The sequence below is a fragment of the Lissotriton vulgaris genome, chromosome 3_2 (assembly GCF_964263255.1).
Source record: "Lissotriton vulgaris chromosome 3_2, aLisVul1.2, whole genome shotgun sequence".
NCBI classification, from domain to species: domain Eukaryota; kingdom Metazoa; phylum Chordata; class Amphibia; order Caudata; family Salamandridae; genus Lissotriton; species Lissotriton vulgaris.
The window spans coordinates 19,689,717-19,708,833 of NC_141690.1; the positions used below are offsets into that span (position 1 = coordinate 19,689,717).

The 19,117-nt window shown below is 42.8% G+C and overlaps 1 protein-coding gene across 1 annotated transcript in view; it reads right to left on the reverse strand.

The window, feature by feature from the left end:
* NWD2 (NACHT and WD repeat domain containing 2) overlaps nucleotides 1-19,117 on the reverse strand; it is a 715,806-nt gene that overhangs the window by 360,870 nt on the left and 335,819 nt on the right. The window contains exon 3 of the mRNA XM_086964001.1: nucleotides 10,286-10,402. Within this exon, the coding sequence (XP_086820127.1) occupies nucleotides 10,286-10,402 (117 nt within the window). The remainder of the gene's footprint in view (nucleotides 1-10,285; nucleotides 10,403-19,117) is intronic.

A 19,117-nucleotide genomic window follows, 5' to 3' on the forward strand; every position in this document is an offset into this window, starting at 1 on the left:
TCGGGTCTGGAGGAGTCGACCGGAATGTCATGGGGATACCAGCACGATGGAGACGGCGCCTGGGAAGCAAGGTCAACTTAACAGACGATTCAAAGAAACGAAACTATGGAAAAAACCAGAAGCAGGACCACGTGAAATGTGTACGTGGTGGGCGTCTCAAAGGGGCGTTCCACCCATACTGTGATTTTGTATTAGGGACAGCACCCCGGGGAGAAGGCAGAGCAGATGGCTTGAGGATCCTTAGAGAGCGGATGGGTAGGCAGAAAGGGTACTGCTATGCGACATAGGTTTCCATCTGAGACTAAGAGAGTTTGCGCTTCTTCGGAAGTCAAACGGCTGACACCTTTTTAGGTAAAGAACTTGCTGAGTAGGGATGTCATCTAGCATAGAGTAGGGACAGCTTAACCTGTTTCATTTCTCTTCTGTAAATGACGCTTAAGATCCACTTTGTGTCAATGATATTCAACTTATTGATTTTTGAATTAGTTTTGATTGTTTTCTTCTGTAGATTGAGGTTTCTTAGGGAATTCATGTTCCTTCTTGTACCTGTATACCTGTTGAACCTTATATTGAGGTGCTTGTACTTGCAACTGATTTTGGTTTTATAATAAACCTTTAAACTTTTACAGTTGTAAGTGGTTCTTTAGAGTTGCGTCAGTCTATGGGGTTGATTTAACCTGTGTGGGTTTGCCTTTTACTCAATGACAGTCAATAACCGATCCAAAAAGGGACTCAATGAGATAGGTATCTAGGTGATCAGATAAGAGATCAAAATCTCAATTCCCGCAGTTACATATATATTCTTTACGAAATGGAACAAATCACTATAAATAGGGGATAACCAAGGTATCCAATTGAAGTGAAGTAAGCTTTATACATTCTCAAAAATAGCAAAGACGATTTTTTTTTTTTACAGAAACACATTTTCCACTATATTCAGGGACCCCTAGCATGTTAATTTAGTTGTAAGTTATTTTTTACATTTTTTTCCAACAAACCTACCTTTTGCAATGCAAGAGATTTTTACACTGCCCTGAAAGCTAGTCCTCACTGTTGTTTTTGCTACAGACAATAAAAGAGCTGAGAGTTCTCATTCCCAGGCGAGTCATTATACTTACAGAGAGCACTGGGGTTCTGTTGAAAATACAAAACCTCCTTCCACAAAGGACCGTATAAATGACTTGGAGTTAAAACTACAAGTTGCTTTTTAACGAGCAGTACTAAAGATGACAATGCAGTTTCCATTGCTGTTCACAACACCCGAAAATGGCGGTATAGTTGCTATATTTCAAAAGGAACGAGATGAGAAAATATAGCAGTACAATATGTTGAAAGCAAGTCCTTACGTGCTATTTTTAAATAATGTATTAAACCTAATAACAATAACACTTCTCCTGTGAGATTTGCGTGCTGGAAGCACTTTTCAGGGTGTAACCACAGCAGTGGAGGTTTCCATCTCAGTTTTCCCATATCCTGAGCTCCGTCAATAACGTTATTGTAAATCACTCTCAGAAAGAAAACTGAGTTGAATAAAAACTACAAACATGGAAAATGCAGACCGGACAGATGTATAAATCATTTTGAAAATAAATAGATATGGAAAAAAAAATCAGCCACTTTCAGGTTTGTGTGTCTTGTTGGTATTGATGAATGTGTGTATTCTTTAGAAACAATGAAAACTATTATAAGAAGAACAAAATGTTCTTCAGAGTGAAACGTCTGTTACCTGTCTATTTTTGCTTTTGCCCAAAATAGAAGCACGTCTATTAAAGGAGCTATTCAAATAAGTTTTCAATGTGAAAGCGTGCATGTATCTGGTGAATGTCACGAGAACGAGGCACATTCATATGAATTACCAGGTGGGACAACACAAATACAGTGCCTGACAACTTTAAAATATTGGTGCAATGCCGGTCAAATAAACCATATACTGACCACTCCGAAATGTACCAATTTGAAGCAGACCTTGGCCCATTTAGCCTTCCCATTTCACTATCTATTTAGTGGATAGTGTTTGAGTAAAGGCCTCATTCCCTTCCTTAAAAAAGACTTGATTTAGGCAGCCACTCAAGTTTGAACTTTCATTAGGATTACAACTGGTGCAGCCCATGATAAAACCTGCCACAAAAAGTGTGGACAAGCACTGTACGTTCTGATTTTGAGGAAGGTCGGAATGGGGAACCAAAAGCAGGTCTGGTAAAAATGCTCAAACCAATCCCACTCCTTTCTTTTTGTCATATAATCCATCCGTCCTCACTCTCCTTTTATCCTCTCTCTCTGCTCCCTCTCTGATTGTCTTTTTTCTATATCCCCACCCGGTGGCGGCTCACATAGGGCTTGTTGCAGGGCGGTGGGTGCGGCGGGGGAGGGGTAAAGTGGGGGGTAGTAAATTCGGACATACGACGGAACGGAGGAAAGTAAATATTAGGTTCCTCCATCACGTCGTATGTCCGAACTTACTGGCCCCCAACCCTGACCCTCCTCTGCCACACCGCCCCGCAGCATGCCCTATGCGAGCCACCACTGTCCCACCCCGCTCTTTCTTGCTCTTAAAGACTCTCCTGTTCACCAACCTACAGGTAAATGCATGATGGAATGAAAGGACTGTCCGGCCCTGATTGTGAGAACCATGAAAGGAGATCAAAAGCAGTAATGCTGCCTTACCTGCAGTTCTGAGTCTCACAATAGTGTGCTCTGTGCAAGCCTAGTAAATACCGCATCCTGAGATATCAGTATTTACCAGATGGTCAATTACCACTCAGGTTGTGTAGGAGACAGAATGAGCCCCTCAATGCCCAGAACTGTCAAACTTGTATGTCCCATGCCAGGTTCAATCATTTGTAAGTTTCTTCAGGCTTTTCTCTACTCCCAAATGTAGAAGATCTATTTTCTGCATGTGCCCTTTCTGATCTGTGTTATACTAGCATTGTCATTGGAAAAAATGCAACAGTGATGCCAGAGACGTCCAGTCTGTGTTTCCTCTGAGGTGCACACATGTGTGTTCATGCACATTCTGCCTTCTTCCCATATACGAAGAGACAGAGAGCCCATTAAAAGCCATAAGCTGGGGGAAACCTTTGCTGTTTCTGATATCTTATATTGTCACTGCCCTGTTGCCCACTGATAGTTTTCTCTTCCAATTTCAGTTCAGTACACTATCATCATTTGTTTTGTTCATCTGTCATTATAATTAGTATACCACAACAATAATGTTTAGTTCATATGTTCAATATAGTTTAGGTACATCATAAGCATACACTTTTTCTAAATGCAGGTATTTTTCATTTAATATATGTTAAAATATTGAACAGTTTTCTTTTAAAATGTACCTTTTATTCGATTTCATAAACATTTTAAGCAACAGACACACCCATCAGGAATATTATGTCAGACACAAATGTTTTCATTATTTTTTAAAGAAGAGAACACACACAAATCCAATAGGTCTGCCCTTAGCAAGCTGGCACAATGGTTAATAAAAAAAAATTCAAGAAAATGCAATTGAATATACAGAAAAATAAAGAGAAGAAAAAAGAGACACCCCTTAGATGTGTAATGAAAGTTTTAAAATAAAAAAAGAACCATTACATAAAGTTTTATTTGAATAGTACTAAGCATGGGCGTAAAATCCGTTCCGTTCGCGGAATTTGCGGATTTGCTGCATTTTCGCGTTCCGCGAATCTCGCAAAATTGCAGAAAAATCCAAGCAATCGCATGCGGGGCGAATTTTCAAAAACTGAAGTACATGAAGCACTCACAGGGTTACAGCAGGTGCCCTAGTTTAAGCTAATTTCTTTGTAACCATTTACAAAATGGTTACAAAGAAATTAACTTCAACTAAACGTTATTTAAATATTTTAATTTATTTATTGGTAATCATTTTTAATTAATTGTTAAAGAATTTTTAATTGCTAATTAATTAATTGTTAATTGGTAATTATTTTGTATTAATAGGTAATACATTTTAATAATTAATTTTTATTTGTATTAATTGATTAATTATTATATTATATTAAATTGGCATTTACTTTTAATTAATTTTGTATTGGTATTAATATATATATATATATTTTTAATAATATATGAAGTATTTACTTTCCCTACTGTTGCAATCACTGGAGTGGGAATAGTAATTTTTACCCCTACGCTATCCAACGCTTTCCCTACTGTTGCACTCACTGGAGTGGGAATAGTAATTTTTACCCCTACGCTATCCAACGCTTTCCCTACTGTTGCACTCTCTGGGGTGGGAATAGTAATTTTTACCCCTAGTCTGTCCAACGCTTTCCCTAATGTTGCACTCTCTGGAGTGGGAATAGTAATTTTTACCCCTACGCTATCCAACGCTTTCTCTACTGTTGCACTCACTGGAGTGGGAATAGTAATTTTTACCCCTACGCTATCCAACGTTTTCCCTACTGTTGCACTCACTGGAGTGGTAATAGTAAATTTTACCCTCCTGCTATCCTACGGTAAAAATATTGTATGTGTTTTTATTAATATTATGTTAATATATATATATATATATATATGTATATATATATATATATATATATATACATTTTTTTTTCCCTGTGGAGAACGCTATATAGGCAGCACTATCAAGCCTGCTAAAATGCAAATTCTTGAACATCTACGGGCAATAGTAAACCCCGTAGCGAGACACTTCACTGAGTTCCACAAAAGCGACAGGGATCTGTTAAGCTTTTATTGTATTGATCAGGTGGAACGCAGCGAGAGGGGTGGTGACAGAGAAAAAAGACTCTGCACCTTAGAGTCAAAATACATAATCGGGTTAAAAACTACAGTTCCCTGGGGTTTGAACAACAATGAGGAGATGTGGGTACATCTGGAATAACAACTATGTATTGTGTAACATCAAACAAATTCCACATTTCTCAGACAGGCCTTGCTGTTCCGCACTCTCTAAGAGACTCCCTCATCCTTACCCCCCTTTTTGGATCCTTGCCCATTCAGGGCCAAATTGATTGTACAGATTCAGAAGGGTTGCATTAGCCCATCCAGGGCGCAAATATGATAAAGTATAACTGCCTATATGCGTTAACAATGTGAAAAATACAATGTGAGAGAGACAGAACACACATATCGCAATAGGCAGGGTATATCTGTGTTTGACGATAATGAAGCATGCTTGCACTTTGGAAAAATGTATTCATTGCTTACCTAATGTTTTTAAATTCGCACTGAGCACTTTATGTCATTAAGAACACCATGAAATGTTTACATTTTTGCGATATTTGCACATTACAAGATGGCCGCCAAGATTTGTATTCCGAAAATGGTAAACCGTCATTGATGTTCATGACGAGTCGGCTTTAAATGGCGTTCTGCATTGTAACACGGGTGAACACTGACGAAGCCTTCTGGCGAAACGCGTCTGTTGTGGGGGTAGGGGCTTGAAATAAATAACTTTGGAAACCGATGGTATGGTGTGCTGGTCTTCTGTCTAGCCTGACTGGAGTGGACTGTTTTGGGAATATATATACATATATATACATATATATATATGTGTGTTTTGAAAAATAAAATGTTATGTTTTTTTATAACTTAAATTAATTATTTAATAATTTAAAGGTTATTTAAGTATTTTTAAGTATATTTTAGTTAATTATTTTTAAGACGTTTAAAAAAATCGATATTTATATTTTTTTAACTATATTTTTTGTTCGATATTTTTGTACTTACCTGTTTGTAGATAGGAATTTGATATTTTTGTATTCGATATTTTATCTTCGATTTTTGTGTAATTCTATATTAGTGTAATCAATATTATGTCAGTGATCCCACTAGTAAAATCTAGTATGCCTGAGCTCCGGATGTTAAAATGCATCTTTCAGTGAGGGTGATTTTTACATTCTGTGTTTGAGAACACTACTTTCAGAAAGTAGGTATTTTCTTGTTTAGCCATCCAGTCTGCCTTTGCTAGGATGTGGATTGACTGGCTGGGTTTGGAGGGCCAAGGGGTTTGGAGGATCAGCGGCTCTAGAGAGCCTAATGAGTCAGGCCTGGGCTGAATAGAGCTCGGCTGCATTTAGAGTAGGGGGGGGGGTTCCTTTCACCTGAATGCACCTGGCCTGCTTTTTCACAATGCTGTCTCAAATTCTTCCAACAAGGAAGCTGCACCAGAGAGAACAGAACTGGTTTTGACTGGGGACGGGGCCCACTTCCGCCACTGATTCTCCCATGCATACGTCTGCCTAAAATCGAGTCATTTTTAGTGCCAGGACTAGTAGGTCAAATTTAGCTTTTGTTTCATTTTTTTTAAATAAAAAAAATGTATGTATTCCTGCAACGCTTTATTTTTAAATACCTTTTTTTCACAATTATGCCGGTCAGCTTTAGACTTTGCGGGCTTGCTAAGGTTAGGCCTATTTACATTGCAACTGGTTCTTTAATATTGCAATGTGGTTTCTAATAATATTGTTCTACATAGCTATAGATCCCTCTAAATCTGACAGAAAATAAAGTAATGAGTCTACAATAGTCGTTCTGGGGTGGCAGACATCATGTCTTAAAAATATTTTTTTCTAAACTATTTTAGCTTATTGCTGAGTGCATTTGATACGAGGAACGCATATGAGTGACGCACACATGCATGCATACATTATGCACCTATATTTTGACTTACATTAGAAGAGTAGGCAAATTTATCGGAGTGAGTCAGAAAAGTGGTCAAAATATTTTAAATTAGGTTACCACCCTCAAATTAGTATCATTTTGTGTATACGAAAAATAAAAATGGGTTCCCATTTTACACTTACACTGATTAAAACAATGAGATAAAGAAGGAGGAAGTGATACAATAAGTGAGGAAAACGTTATCTCTATGTCCTGTTTCATGGGATGGGTGTTTGAGGGGGTACCTTGAATATGAATAACAATCTTGGTAACAAGAAACAAATGCATTAAACTCAATACCTAGGTCCATAATTTTCCTAATACTATATATGAGAAATGTATTCAGCTCATGTGTAGAGTTAAAAAAAGTGCAAATCAACATTGTGTGTGAATATTAGAATTCTGGGTGTACTTGTTGACACATATTTTATGCCTGAACCCCAAGGGAATGTTGGTGTTTAACCCAAAGGTAGTTACCTACACACATTTTTAGAAGACAACTTATTCATTGTATAGTTTACAGAATTATCTCTCCATCTTTATGGATTGGGCCTTAAACTCTTACAGATTGCAGGGCCCCATCTGTATTTTCTGCCTGTCCTTTTCCCAAGACCAGGACCTGGCACCTCATGTCACCGTGTGCACGAACTCACACTTGCACATACAAACACATTGACAGTGAAGTGAGTTCACTTTGGGAATCCACTACACGCTGTTCAATTTTGTCTGTATATTGAGACCTGCCTTTAAAACGCGCGCATAAAAGAGCTGTTCACTTCTATATAGTTTGTGACAAAAGTGACATGTACTCACAGCAACACGTGCAACTGTGAATAACCCCCTTCTTCTTTGTTGGGGAACGTGCAGAGAAGAGTTTGCAACTAGGTCTGTAACGTCAGTGGTCCTGGTTCGAGTCTTAGAGTGGGTGTGCTGTCAACAAAATCACCTCAATAAAGGTCTACGGGATATTTGACAGCGTTTAAAAAAAATGCTGCCAGAAGAAACATCTTTAAAGGCCCCCTTCATTGTTTACTTTCTATCAAAGCTCCTTCACGGTGTATGCCTGCGTCCGCCCCGCCTCGCGCACACCTGGTTCCAGAGCCGCTTGAACCTCCTGACAGAAACTACAATTTCACAGCTAACCAACCGCACACTCGATGAGTTTTCTCGGCTTCTGTTTTTAAACTCTGCACGACCTATATGTTAAATATCAGATGCTGAAATAGCATGCAAATGTGTACCCCTCGGATGACGCACTTGTTCCCGTTTTAGGAATGTTGCGTTGCTTTAATGGACTAGAAGCTCACCTTATGACCCCACTTAGCTCTGTGGAACTTAAACAGTCTAGGATGGTGTTACTTTATTGGCGGCTTTATTACAAGTGAACCGTGAAGGGTGCGGACATTATTAAACGCTATAAAATCTGAGGTGGTAGGAACTTATAATACGAGATATTAATCGCCTGTTCTAATTTTTGGGGGGAAACATGCAGATGTTTGTGCTTCCTGCATCTAACTCTGCAAGTCCTGATAAATATAATTCCCTGTATCCCCTGTTAAATCCTGGCAAGTTTATCTTGATAAAATGTAATTAAGGGTGGGAAGTTTATCCTCGTCAATAATACCCTGATGTGATAAACAACATTCTGCTTATAAATATGTTCCCTGCTCAAACAGGTGTTGGAGCATCGATCGTAATTAGCAGGCAGTTGCAATCAGGTCTTTTACAGGCCTCCTGCGCTCCCGTTACGAGTGAATATGTGTCTTTCGTACCTGATAAAATCCTACTCTGCCCTATTGAAATTTATGAGGTGCAATAAATAGATGCCAATAAGAACATTTGGGGAATAACATGCAGCCTTTTGTGCTTGTTGCACCAAACCACATGTTCCTATAAATATTGGGGGGCAAATTTACCAGCCCTTGTGCCTCCTTGTACTGGCGTTTCATAACTTTTTTGATGCAACGGTAGCGCAAACAATGCGGGCAATTTACAACGTGACACATGTAGGGAGACGCGTCACGTTGCAAAGCCCTGCGTCACATTATACCTGCGTCAGGTATAATGTATGCAGGGTGGGCGTTCCCACATTCTACGCCCTAACTGCGTCAGAATCCCTACGCCTCCTCAGACCAGGCGTAAGGAATGACACAGGGCTTTTTGAATGGATTCACCTATCTGTTGTGGCACATTGCTTGACGTGTGTCATTTTAATGAGCAACTCCAGCAATGCATCACATTTGGGCCAGCAGATGTGTCAGAATTTCTGACACATCTGTTAATTCTTGCGCTACGGAGCACTGTATTGTAAATACAGCGCATCCATGGTGGCACAAGGACATTTTTTCGCTGGCGTAAGGAAACTGACGCATCTATGCAGATGCATCAGTTCCTTGTAAATCTGCCCTTGGGCGTCCCCCCCCCAATACATATCGGAACTTTGACCTATGTATTACAACAACAAAAATTCCGGGCCTCTCCTAATGAGGGCCTTTGCTCATTGAAGTTTAAAACTAACTCTTTCAATGACATTTTAATTAGGGCATTTGAACCTGCACTAAAGATGTCTGACTTGTGCATATTTTCACTCTAGAAGCATCATTTCAGATTCAGTCATTCCAAGCTGAACTCTACACAGCATCATTTACGTGAATGCTTTGGCAAGACATAAGAAAGCTTTGTGCAGCAACATGGCAGCACTTTAAACCGATTCTGCGGGGATGCAATACATGCATCCTCCATTACTTCAGATTAATACTACCATCTCATTATATTACTAAAAATACCTTTTAAAGTTAAAGTTTGTGTATTGCTAGGCAAGATGAAAGGCATGACCTGGGATGCAAGTGAAAACATTTTTGGAAGGACATGACAGTAAGACAGCAAAAATGTGTGTCCTTTTATACATACACAGACAACCGCATCCATACATCATGCAAAATTAATAATAATAATAAAAACATTTATAAAGCGCCTGGCTGCACAAAACTGTGTGTCCCCGCGCTAACTGCTTACAAATCATAAACTGAGGGAGATGAAACCTGAGGGAGTACAGACATCAATTATTTAGGGAATAGAAAAGGTTTCAATTTGGCCCTAAATAGTGTTTCGGAAGGTTCCATCCGAAGTGGTAGTGGAAGGGCGTTCCAATATTTAGTGGCCAAAAAACGGAAGGATTTACCTCCCATTTTGGCTCTCGTAATGCGAGGGAGTTTGAATTGCATCATTCCTGATGATCTTAAGTCTCTTAACGGACAATGGATGGTCAGAAGGCTTCTGAGGTAGATGGGGCCTTTTTTATGAGCTATTCGGTGGGCATAGCCGAGGCTTTTGAATCTAATTCTTTCCTTGACAGGAAGCCAATGTAGCTTGGTTAAGGCTGCTTTAGTAGATGTTCTTCTCGAAAGGCCTAGCACCATTCGAGCAGCTGCATTTTGAATACATTGTAGCTGGTGCAGGCCTTTCTGATTGAGACCTATCAGGAGAGCATTTCCGTAGTCCAAGTGGGGAGTTATGAGAGCATGGACTAATGCTTTTCTAGCTTTGGTGGGAATGCAAGGAAGCAAAAACACACAAAAACATTTTTGCGCATATACACGTACAATACACACGCATTTAAATATAGAGCTTTATTTGTTATACCCACAACAAAACATGGACCTGCAGAGGTTCTCAGGCACTCTTCCAACAGTCTCATGCGTGTCCTCTGCAGATCAGGGCTGTCCCATTCTTCCGGGTCTGTTCCCCAGTACAAGTCCACGACCTGGAATAAAATGGAAAAAGCTCTTAACACCACTTTATATGACATACAAGATCTTCAGCACAATTGCTTAGTTTCAACAATTGTATTTTCTGTACACAATTTTCTTTGACTGCTGTTATTTCACAGTAAGTTTGTATCTCAAAACTAAAGCAACTTGAGAAGCAGATAACACAGCCTGTAGAAAGGTGTACAGGCATTTTATTAACATGCTCAAAACAAATGGAGTCGGGTTCATTATTTTCAGTTCATTAGTGGCTGTTAAATTTGTCAGACTTAGGGTGACCTTTCCCCAAATGTTTTTCTTTTACTCCTCCTGTTTTGCTGAATTTGTTTTGTTGGCATTGGGGCTCAGCACACTTTACCAGTACTAACCATTGCTAAAGTGGTTGTGGGGTCTCCTTTAAACATGGTGGTATTGGTTTACTCCCATTTGGCACATTTCATTTACTTGGATGTACTTTGTAAAATGGTACTACTGGTACCCAGTGTCTGTACACTAAATGCTACTAGTGGGTCTACAGCACTGACTGACCTGCAGGCCAGGTCGCCCCCACACCGCACCCCACCACCAGTGTGTCTGGGCCCTCCCCTTTGCTGCCAATTCTGCTGCAAGTTCGCAGCTGCTGTCCCCTGTGCCCCTGCCGCCTGGTTTGCGCTGTAACTGTTTTTTCTGCCATTACTGTACAGTAACTGTTTTTTCTTTGTACCATTCTGCCCCTTCGTGTTCTGTCTATTTTGCCCTCATCGCCGTTCTGCTCCCTCCTCCCTCCCCCCCTTTTTTCTGGTTATCCCAGCCGTTCCCGCCGTTGCTCCCCTGCGGCGCCGCCCCCTCGCTTTCCCATTCGCCACCCCTCTCCCGCCTCCCAGCAGCTCCTCTCTCCTTCCTCGCCCTAAATCAGGGGTCTCCAAACCGGTCCTGGAGGGCCAGATCCATGCCAGATTTTTAACCCCTTCGCTGCTGATGACGAGCTCAGCTCGTCATCAGCTACTGCGCTCGTATGCTGATGATGAGCTGAGCTCGTCATGTAAAGTGGGTTTTTAAAATCTTCAGCACACCGTGGTAAATCGTACCGCGGTTAAGGTGTTAAAATTACTACATGCATCTCAATGAGGATATCCCAAAAATCTGGCATGGATCTGGCCCTCCAGGACCGGTTTGGAGACCCCTGCCCTAAATGGTGGCCGCTGAGCGGCTGCGCGCAGCGGGCGTGCCAGAGGCAAGCCAGTCTGCGCCCGTCCATGCCTGGACAGCGACCAGCACCAGAACCCTTGGACCCCGTGAACAACACGCCACCAGTTTCCAATATGACGCCACCACCCTCCTCGCACTCAACACAGGCCAATACCACACCTGCTTCCAGGCTGCCCTGAAACGGAACCACGGATCCTTCTCCTGCCGCACCTGCAGCTTCACCTGCGACAGATCCACCAAACCCCCAAGAACTGGACCCAACCACCTCCGCTGCATACTCCTCAACACCCGCTCCGCACGCAAACATGCCGTCGCGCTCTGGGGCCTGCAGGACACCTCTGCCCCAGACGTGGCCTTCCTGACCAAGACCTGGTGGAACGACTCCTCGGTGCCCAAAATCGCCATAGCCATTCCAGACGGCTACAAGGTCACCCGCAGGGATAGCGCCAATGGAACCGGAGGAGGAATAGCCATTGTACACAAATCCACCCTCAAGGTCGCCACCCACGCAGACGACACCCTCAACAACTCCGAACACCTGCACTTCTGAATCCACACCCACCCCAACACCACCCTCAAAGGAACACTCATCTACAGGCCCCCCGGACCCTGGGCTCAGTTCAGCGGCTCCATCGCCGACCTCGCCAGCACCCACGCACTCGCCTCCACGGACTACATCCTCCTCAGGGACCTGAACTTCTACCTTGAGAACAACAACAACACAAACTTCGCCACCCTGATCGACAACTTCGCCAACCTTGTCCTCAAACAACTCATCACCGCACCCACCCATGCAGCCGGCCACATGCTGGACCCCGTCTTCTCCACAAGCTCCCATGTCACCTTCGACCACACGGCTGATCTCCAATGGACCGACGACCACTGCATCCATTTCACCTTCAAGAAACCAACCATGCACTACAACACCCAGCAGCCGCCTCGTCGCGGCTGGAGCAAAGTCACCGAAGACCAGCTGATCACCACCCTTGCCCAGACCCCACCCACCGACCCCACCGACCCAGGCGCCGCAGCCCGCACCCTCAGACAGTGGATCGACGACTGCGCCAACACCCTCGCCCCGCTCAAGAAACCCTCCAACAGCCACGCGAGCAAGAGAGCCACCTGGTTCACCGCCGAGCTCCAGACCTCCAAACGCGAATGCCGGAAACTGGAGAAGATATAGCTCCACAATTGCACACCGGACAACCACGCAGCACACAAGGACGCCACCCACAGACATCACCACCTCATCAGACTAGCCAAGAGATCCTCCTTCAAAGATCGCTTGGATAACAATGCACACAACAGCAAAGAGCTCTTCAGCATCGTAAAGGAACTCTCCAACCCCTGCGCCAACGCCAACAACATACAGCCCTCACAAGAACTGTGTGACACTCTACCATATTCTTCCTCCGCAAGATCGCGGACATCCATGACAGCTTCAACACCACGACTGCCCCAACCACGCCAGACTCCATCTCCCATGTCAACACCACCAGAGCCATCCGCCTGACCTCCTGGTCCAGAGTCAACAACGACGAGACGCGCAAGGTCATGAACTCCATCCACTCAGGATCTCCGTGCCACTATTGCCTACATAACGTTTGTTCTTGTGTTTAAGTGTCCTCCATTTATTGCAGTATTATACCTCTACTTGTACTTTGTACGCTTTTGTAACCTGCACACGTGTTCGTTTTTCCTCCTGCAATGCACCGTTTGCTACCTCCTATATTTTGTTCACTCACGATTGTCACTTTTGCCTCATGTAATGTAACTTTTGCTTTTGTAATTTGTTCACTTGTAATGTTCTCTTGTATCAGTTCTGTTCCTTTTGTGAAGCGCTCTGACACCTTTGGGTAAAGTCTGCGCTACATAAAAATGCATAAATAAATAATAAATAAATAAATAACCATGCCCACACCACATATTCAACAAAGCAGACGAAGCCATCGCACCCCAACTACGGAAGTTCATCAACATCTCCTTCCAAACAGCTACATTCCCAGAAAGCTGGAAGCATGCAGAAATCAACGCCCTCCTCAAGAAGCCCAAGGCAGACCCCAAGGACCTCATGAACTTCCGGCCCATCTCTCTGCTCCCATTCCCGGCAAAGGTCATCGAGAAAATCGTCAACATGCAACTGACCCGCCACCTCGAAGACAACAACATCCTGGACCCGTCCCAGTCCGGATTCAGACGCAACCACAGCACCGAGACAGCCCTCATCGCCGCCACAGAGGACTTCGGGCACCAACTAGACAACGGCGAAACATCAGCCCTCATCCTCCTGGACCTGACGGCCTCCTTCGACACGGTCTGCCATCGCACTCTAAAGACACGCCTCCTAGAAGCCGGAATCCAAGAAAAGGCCCTTGACTGGACCACATCCTTCCTCTCCGGCAGAACCCAGAGCGTCCGCCTCCTACCCTTCCTATCTGAAGCCACCAACATCATCTGCGGCATCCCCCAGGGCTCATCCCTCAGCCCGATGCTGTTCAACATCTACATGGCCCCCCTCGCACAAGTGGCCCGCCACCACAACCTCAACATCATCTCCTACGCCTACGACACCCAGCTCATCCTCTCCCTCACCAAGGACCCACAAACTGCCAAATCCAACCTCCACAAGGGAATGAAGGCCGTCGCTGACTGGATGAGGAGCAGCCGTCTGAAGCAAAATGGAGGTCCTCATCCTCGGACCCACCCCCTCCACATGGGACGACTCCTGGTGGCCGACCACACTGGAAACAGCACCAACGCCAACCGACCATGCTCGCGACCCAGGATTCATCCTCGACTACTCCCTCTCCATGTCCAAACAGGTCAACGCCGTCTCCTCCTCCTGCTACAACACCCTCTGCATGCTCCCCAGGATCTACAAGTGGATCCCAACCTAAACAAGAAGAACGGTGACATAAGCTCTCGTCAGTAGCAGATTGGACTATGGCAACACACTCTACGCAGGAATCCCAGCCAAACATCTACGACGACTACAATGCATCCAAAACGCCTCCGCCTGACTGATCATCAATGTCCCCCACTGCAGCCACATCACCCCCCACCTGAGAGACCTACACTGGCTCCCCGTCGACAAAAGGATCACCTTCAAGCTCCTCTCCCAAGCACACAAAGCACTCCACAACGCTGGACCAGCCTACCTGTACAGCGGACTCAGCTTCCACACCCCCATCCGCCGAGCTCCGCTCCGCCAGCCACGCTGCTGTCCCCCACATCCAACGTGTGACTTACGGCGGCAGATCATTCTCCTACCTCCCCCCCAAGACCTGGAGCACCCTCCCCACCCACTTACGGCAGACCCAAGACCTACTCGCCTTCAGAAGACTCCTCACGACCACCTGGCTCTTCGAACAGTAGCAGCACCCCCCCCCCCTCAGTGCCTTTAGACCCTCACGGTTAAGTAGCACACTTTACAAATACCCTGATTGATTGATTGATTGATTGTCCCATCCACTTAAGTGGCTTTTCATAACATGTCTCAATCAGGACTGCCATTGCAGCCTGTGTGTGCAGTTTTAAACTGCCATTTTGACCTGGCATAATACATCTTTTGTGATGCCTAAACCTTCCAGATAACAGCTCGTGCTTTTAGGCACTATTTTGACCTAAATTGTTAAAATTTTATATCTCAGGTTCTATTGATTGATTTTTTTTTCATTGTGATGTCATTTTATTTATTGAATTTTACAATATTTTACTAAATTGGTGTGAGATTTTTCTTGTGTTGTGTTTTCACTTTATTACTGTTAGTGTGCTGCATACATACTTTATATCGTGCCTCTTAGTTAAGCCTGGCTGCTTTTGTGCCATGCTACCAGAGGATTAAGCACATGGTCACATGGTTCATTTTGTGACTTTAATAACAAGTAATAATTAACTTCAGAGCCTCATGATCTATCACTAAAATATTCGCTTTAAATGTATTTTGAAAATGCAGTCATTTTTCTCTAAACATCAGTTAATAAGCTTTGCCAATACACACTTTTTCATCTTGTATTTTTGTAAACATATAATAATGTAACCTAGCAAAAGCTTTAGTAAGCTTAGCTGCACAAATGAGAACTGTGTATAGGTAGTTGGAGTGCTACCAGTAAATAACAAGCTACTCATTAGTGTAGCCTGATTTAGACATTGCTGAATGAGCACTGTAGTATCAAGCATTACATATAAACAAAGCTGAAAACTCTTGTAACAAGCCCGAGTAATTAAACTGCACTGATAGAGTATAAACAATATTTTTACTCTCTAACTTGTAAACAAGTTGACTGAGCCTATTTCTATCCGTTTTTTAATCACTCTTAAATCCAGGCAGATGTGTGCAATTAGGTATATTGACCTAAGAAAGATATATTTTAAGGCATGGGCAAAGTGGGCAGTTGCCAGTGGCTCAACCTTCCAAGGCCTCCTCTCCCCCTGGCAAAAGTGAACTTTATAGTTGACCTCTGTATATTCTCTTTTGTTAAATAACACTCTCTGCCTACCGTCAGGTTTGAGATTGTCTCTCTCTATCCAATGTCATATTGAGCATTGTTGGGGTCCCAGAAAAGACACATTTCAACATTTAATTTTGTATTGTTTGCTTAATGTGGGTTAGAATTATCAGGAAATTGGCCATACATTTCTGTGTATTTGGGAACAGGGCCCCCAAAGTATGTCTTGGCCAAGGCTAAAAAATCCTTAAGATGACACTAGCTTAAATGACAAAGTCTGGACATTGAGAAAAAATAAGGGAAGATTGAGTAAAAATAAGGGTATGCGTTCTTTTTCCAATCATGTTAATCTTATGGTTAATTTTAAAAGTATTTCCAAAGCTTCTTTTCCTTGAAATCCTCTGCGAATGAGGACCCATCCACGGTGCTCATTTTTAAATAGATATGATGAAATATTGCAAAATTCATTCTAAGACGACGATCATGGATGCAATGTATTCACAGTGGCTACCTTTGAAAGCATTTCTTAATATTTTAAGAAAGCTTCCTCAAGATGGCTAATGTGGATGCGCATGCATCTCCAGTGGCCATTATTTCAATGGATGTTCTTAAAAGATGACAAACGTCATTAGGAGATGCCCACTGCAGATAAGTTACATGTACACAGCCTGGTGGATGATATTTTAAGGGGAGTACTGTTGACAGGACGGTGGGCAGCACATAAAGGAGCAGGATACAGCGAAAAGAAGAGCATTCTAGGTGGAAGGATATAAACATGTGGGCATTAAAGAGAGGAAAATGGGGAGGAAACGAACAGGAAATGAGTGAGCAGTGCTAGGTGAGGAAATAGTGTCTCACACACAGTACAATGCAAGGTCTGACAACAGTGGGAGAATAAACTACTGAATCAAAGGAAAGTGAGACCATAATGCTCATGGGTTGAGTCAAATACCCATTTAGGGAGGAAACATATCAAATCAAGAGCAGGAAAGAGAGAGAAACAAAAAAGCATCCAATCATGAACATGGGTTAGAACCAATGCCCACTCTAAGTATATTTAACATATTGGAAACAATAGAACTCCACCTATGAGCTATCTGTAGTTGAAATCTGAAAGGGAGCACAGTTGGGGCTTAATGGTAGGACTCGTAGTATAGTCTGACGCAGAATAACGCAGAAGAGACGGAATATCATGTATTCTTTTTTTTGCCGAGGATATTACAAGGTGAGATAACGAAGGCTGATCCAGCTATGTAGAAACCTGGTTACCAGGCACTGCATAGAGGCTTATAGGATATTGAAATATGATGCAGGCCTCCCTGTCGCATTTTCGGTAGCAGGCTTTTTTATTCTCTATGTGGTGCACTCGCTGAGCTCTCTTGAAGTTGACCCCCATAGATTTGGGTTGATTACTCTATAACATTTTTACTGAACTCTGAATGTCTTTTTATCTATATGAAATATTTATGTTATTTTAATGAGCTCTTTTAACTATATTAGCGATGTATGTTTGCTTTTATGAATATTGTACATGCAACTAACAAGATGAAAGGTAGTTTCTGGGATAGGGCGTATATCATGTAAACAGTTTACAGTTAATAGGCACTGGCCCTTTAAAAAAAATAAGCTACTGCAACGGAGCACCAGAGGGCTTGAGCTCGTCCTTACGAGGATTAGTGTGTTTACATACGCCCACTTTCTATATTGTATATAAATTGCACATGCACTTTAATTAGGTTTTTGTGTTCTCGCCGGCCAAAACACATTTTGTTTCCATGTCATATTTATGTGCTGAACATGCACTCCTGCGAGATGAATGGATTTCCTTTTACTATTTTATCTTTAAATCAAATGAAATGTAGTGTATCATACATATACGTTTGTGGTCATATTGGACAAAATAAATTTTAAAAGAAGAAGACCTAAAGGTTTACATATCAGAAAGAGATTCTCAGTGGATCCTTAGTGCAAATCACCTATCCTGGAAATGTAATGGTGGTTAAGGTAGGTAGGTATTTAGTTGAGAATGCAATTTGAGATCTTGTGATTACTAAGTAGTAAACGTTAACCATACTTCTAATGTTCTGTAATATCTAACAGAGGCTTCAGTGCCAAAATTAGATACACTGCAGGAATAGAAGGAAAGGCAATGATACAGAAGTACTTGGTATTTTTAGAAATGGGGTCGCCAGTTGACAGAAGTAGGTACCTTTGTCCAAATAGGGAACCTTGCTTCTAGTCAGGGTAAGGGGGATACACACTTTAGATAACTCCTGTTCACCCCCTGGGTAGCTTTGCACAAGCAGACAGGCTTATCCCAAAGGCAATGTGCAAAGTATTTGTACACAAAACACACAGAAGTACTGTGATAACACCTCAAATGGACACCACATTAGTTTAGACAAAAATCCAACATACATGTAATAAGAATATAACTTTTCAAAGGTTTCAAAAGAAAACTATGGATGCTTGATTTCTCACAAAGTACCTGTAGATGTGTCAAAATTTGACAAGGTCAAACAGCCGCAGAGATGGGAAGCGTCGAGAAACAAAGAGATGTGTCAGTTCCTGAGACCTTGGGGAAGCAATGCAGCAGTTCTACTGCACACAGGAGAAGTGATGCGTTGAATCCGGTCTGTGGGGGGAAGTGATGCATCGACTCCAAGATGATTCTGGTCCTCGGGTGATGCGTCAGGAAACTTGCCACACAGGTGGAATGCGTGGAAATCCAGGATGTGTCGGTGATCGATGCAGTGCTGCATGAGTTTCTTCAGCCGCGACCCCCCTTGATGCCTCAGTACTTGCAGCCGCAACAGGTGCTGAGTCAGTTCGGCAGCAGCACAACAATGCATGGAGATTCTTCTTGCATGGCGGTGCTGCATCAAAAAAGCAGACGTAAGAAGGGCGATGTGTCAATTTCTTCAGTTCTCCTTGTCTTCCAGCTCCCAGCATCTGGGACAACCTACAGAAACCCGCAAATGGAATAGGCACCTCCTGGCAGGTCAGAACTCTCAGCAGCAGAGTTCAGGGGAGCTGAGGGTGAAGTCTTTGTGTGACTTTAGAACAGGAGGCCAG